The sequence below is a fragment of the Austrofundulus limnaeus genome, unplaced genomic scaffold, assembly GCF_001266775.1.
Source record: "Austrofundulus limnaeus strain Quisiro unplaced genomic scaffold, Austrofundulus_limnaeus-1.0 Scaffold121, whole genome shotgun sequence".
Taxonomy (NCBI): Eukaryota; Metazoa; Chordata; class Actinopteri; order Cyprinodontiformes; family Rivulidae; genus Austrofundulus; species Austrofundulus limnaeus.
The window spans coordinates 193904-198294 of record NW_013952523.1 but is presented as its reverse complement, the minus strand read 5'-3'; the positions used below and the strand labels follow the sequence as shown (position 1 = coordinate 198294).

Genomic DNA, 4391 nt, shown 5'->3' with positions numbered 1-4391 from the left:
TATATATATATATATATTTAGTTATTTTTAATTTGACATATTGAAATAACACATGAATTGATTTATTTTTGCTCTCAGTCTTGGTGAGGAGTTTTACAAGGAGGCCATTGAACACTGTCGCAGCTACAACGCCCGTCTGTGTGCAGAGCGCTCCATGAGACTCCCCTTCCTGGACTCCCAGACCGGTGTGGCCCAGAGCAACTGCTACATCTGGATGGAGAAGAACCACCGTGGACCAGGTGTGTGTATGTGTGTGTGTGTGTGTGTGTGTGTGTGGGTGTGTGTGTGTGTGTGCTGTGCTACAAAACCTCCTCTCTCCACTCATTTGTCTCCCAGCTTCCCTCTGTCTGCCCCCCATCCTTCCTCTCTGGCATCCCTTCTCCCAGCCTTCCTATCCTTCACACCCTCACATATATTTTTTAACTTTCCCCAAAGGGTATTTCCTCTTTACTTTTTCGTTTTCTGTAACATCAGTGTGTTTTGGCAGGGATTCAGACACCCCTGTAGGCAACAATACGCCGTTGGCTCTAGCTCCTCCAAAGAGAGTTCACCCTGTGTGCTTGTGTTTGTATTCTAGCTGCTATCTGCCACTAGAAACTTCTGCTTCACAGTTCATTACTTTTAGTTCACATCATTAAAACTATGTTTCAGTCTAAAAGTTTACCTTACTCTGTTTTCACTTATAATGACCAGTTTTCACAGGCTTATTCATAATTTCATAAAACTACTAGGAAATGAGCCTCTGGCTGATTGACGCAGACTGAAAAAGCCACGCTTTGTGTTTCAGGTCACGCTCCGGGTCAGTTGTACACATATCCCGCTCGCTGCTGGCGCAAGAAGAGACGGCTAAACATCTTGGAAGACCCGCGGCTTCTACCGATTGAGTTCAAAATTGGTGAGCATAAGTTAGGAAGGAGCAGTTATGTAAAAAACATTTGTTCTTTGTTTTTTCTGTTTCAAAATAAAACAAGAAAAAATGAATAATCGGGTGAGTTTTTTGTAGTTTTTTTTGTTTTACAGCTAAATAGAAAAACAGCAATTACAAAAATAAATGCCACATTTTTTAAAGGGATCCCCGATTAGTTGTAACATTAGACTTTATATGATAAACATATACTTTAACTGTAAAATAAAGGCTGTAAAAGTACTGTAGGATGTTCAGTTTTATTATTTTTAAACTAAAAGTTTAAAAATATATTACACGGACGGGGCCATTTTATTTACACGCAAAGCATTCTGGGTAAATGATGACATTAACTAGGTCACCGGCACGAGGCTGCTAGCGAGCTATATCCACCCTGAAGGTTAATCTTGGACAATATCTGACGACTGGCTCTTTTAAATGAAACCAGAGAGCGTTGACAGAGAGGAGAAGGTAGAAATGACTCAACCTGTAACTGAAAATATAGATGGAGGACAACAGAGCTGCTTCATGGAAGAAGAACCTCAGCCTGGTAGCTTTAGCTTTAGCCCAGACACTATCACCATATTTATGTATTAGCTCAGCTTCTAGTTGTGGCCTGATGGTCATCTGTGTCTGTCGTGGCAGCTACTATCTTTTGATTTTAAACTCAAATGTCTTCAGTGTACTTGCTGTTCCAATACTTTTGGAGGGGACTGTAAGTACTGTAAATATTGAGTCTGGTAGTAATTGTGAGTCATCTTCAACACATTCTCCGCTCGTCACTGAGGTCCTCCATCCACATGACAGAGAGGGGAACGCAAAAATGACTCAGTCTGCAACTGAAAATATGGATGGAGGACCTCAGTTTAGCTTGTTTGTAGCGCTGCCGCCAAGCTAATACATATAAGACAATATAGCGTGAAGGCTAACAGGCTAAGCTGAGGTTCTTCTTCCATGAAGCAGCTCTGTTGTCCTCCATCCATATTTTCAGTTCCAGGCTGAGTCATTTCTACTTTCTCCTCTCTGTCAACGCTCTCTGGTTTCATTTAAAAGAGCCGATCATCAGATATTGTCCAAGATTAACCTTCAGGGTGGATATAGCTCGATCGCAGAGGACCTATCCATGTCATCACTTACCCAGAATGCTTTGCGTGTAAATAAAATGGCTCTGTTTGTGTTAAAATATATTTAAAAAAAATTACAAAACTAAACAGCCTACAGTATTTTTACAGTCTTTATTTACAGTTAAAATAAATGTTTATCAAATAAAGTTTAATGTTACAACTAATCCTGGATCCATTTAAAGCAAAGACAAGCTTTATATTTTGTTTGTGCACAATTTGAGACTTTCCGGCTGAACCGTAAATCACACCTGTAAGTCCTGGACCATTACGTTTTCACATCTCACTGAGAACTAATGATCAGAATTACTTTAATATTCCAAGCTTTGAGGGCAGCCAATGGTTTCTAATCAGTCTTGCAGACACTACAAACTCTTCTTCTTTGGTAACTACCATCATTTCCAGTACAGTCAAATATTAAAACCACAACCGTGTAATTTCAAACTGCAAATTTTTAATTAGTTCAATTTGAAATATTTACATTACAACACTATATAAATGGAAAAATAACAACAACACAGTTTTTCTTTTTAAGGTTTTATTTTAAAACAGAAAACCAAAGAACGAACCGTAACACATACTGTATGTATGCAAACACAAACCTCTCTGCAGGGTTTCCTGCTGTATTGATTTGTGGTCTCTGTGGTCAGTTTCCACACATTATTGACCCGGATCACTTCTGAAGACGACCAGGGTTGGGTTTCACACGTTACAAGTTCTATGATAAGAAATGTGTTTAAAAAGTCAGTTCAAAGATGCACGTTGGACTTCGTGTATTATTTATGAACGTTAGCATTAAAATATTTTCATTTCTCCTTTCTGTAAAAACAGATGTAGGCAGAGGAACTTGCTGTGATCTGATTGTTCTGTAGATTTTTGCAGGCAGTCAATCCCAAACACATACTCTGAGCGCTAACTTCACTGTTACATATTGAAATCAACTCTGTTAGCAAAATAACTCATGAATCTTAATTTTAATGAAACTTCAGAAAATAGCTGTTGGATATGCGTTCTTACTTTTTGGAGTTAATTCAATTTAAGGTAGCTATTGATTTTAGCTTATACAAAAATGGCTACTCAGTCAGTTTTACAGCCTAAAAGCTAAAATCTGCTGTAAATTATAACTCAGAATCATTCCCAACACATATTCTGACAGCTGACAGACACAAGGTCTTTATTTCAAACCTTGACATGCAACTTATTACAACTTATGGTGTCTATAATTGTACTGATCTACCAACAATTAACTGCATGTGATTCACTTTTAATGAAAACATCTACAAAATAATCAGATTTTCTCCCAATCTTTGCAGAATTATCTGACATCATCAGACAGATGCTATTTTCCTTTCAATAAGCTGAAGTCTTTGTTGTTCTGTGGAGCAGAATCAGTTTTTGTTTTGTTTGGTCATCATCAGCTGGAGTTGCTCTTTCTCCTCAGACTACGAGGCTTCTCTAAAGAAAGAGGGGGGGATCCCAGACGGTCCTGTGCTGGAGTCGCTGCTTGCTGGTGAAACTCTGGACAAGAAGGTGGAAACCAAGGAAGAGGAGCCGATGAGTGAATGTCAGGTGAGGCGCTGTCTTCTTTCTTAATCTCATTACCACGACTGAAAGGTGAAGGCGAGCACCAGCGTTTTTGCTGGTGTGTGTGTATGTTGAAATGAAACTGAAAATAATCTCTGGCCTCTCACGGGTGAGACGCATTCCTTCAAGGAATGCTATGCCTTTACTTCTAATTAGTTTTGTAATTTCTGTTCAGCTCTTGTTTTTCTCCATGTTCTTTTGTTTTACTCTAATTTCAGGCCATCTATCTCCTGTGTGTTTGTGTCTGTGTGATTTTCTCTCTCTCCATTGTCTCTCAGAGTGTGTGTTTTGGCGGTAACTCAGTCTCCTGTGGCTCTGAAAACTCCCTCTTGGCACGAAATGTGTGTAGGCACGTGTTTTTAGATTGTGTTTGTGTGTTTTTACAGGGAAATCCTCTCGTGCTTCAAGAATAAACCGTATCATAAACCTCTGTTGTTATCACGCTCTGATTAAAGAGTCCCAGAGGAGGTCAGAGACAGGGAATCTGAATAGGCCATGTGCAGCTTCTAGTTGTGGCCTGATGGTCATCTGTGTCTGTCGTGGCAGCTACTATCTTTTGAGTTTGAACTCAAATGTCTTCAGTGTACTTGCTGTTCCAATACTTCTAGAGGGGACTGTAAGTACTGTGTATATTGAGTCTGGTATTACTTGTGAGTCATCTTCAACACATTCTCCAGTGCTTACAAGGTTTAATCAAAACTGCCTCAATAAGACAATGTAGTTTAAAAACTGTGGCACGAAAGGCAGGCAGGCCACTTTTATGCTTTAAAACAATGCCAAGC

General features: G+C 39.4%; 1 protein-coding gene across 2 annotated transcripts in view; it reads left to right on the top strand.

Annotated features, from left to right (window-relative positions):
- The window catches only part of dpf1 (double PHD fingers 1), a gene marked incomplete in the record, with an annotated part of 81585 nt that overhangs the window by 31472 nt on the left and 45722 nt on the right, over positions 1–4391 (top strand). For both annotated transcript variants that reach the window (XM_014014978.1, XM_014014977.1), the window contains 3 exon segments: positions 79–239; positions 788–895; positions 3467–3594. In XM_014014978.1, the coding sequence (XP_013870432.1) occupies positions 79–239; positions 788–895; positions 3467–3594 (397 nt within the window).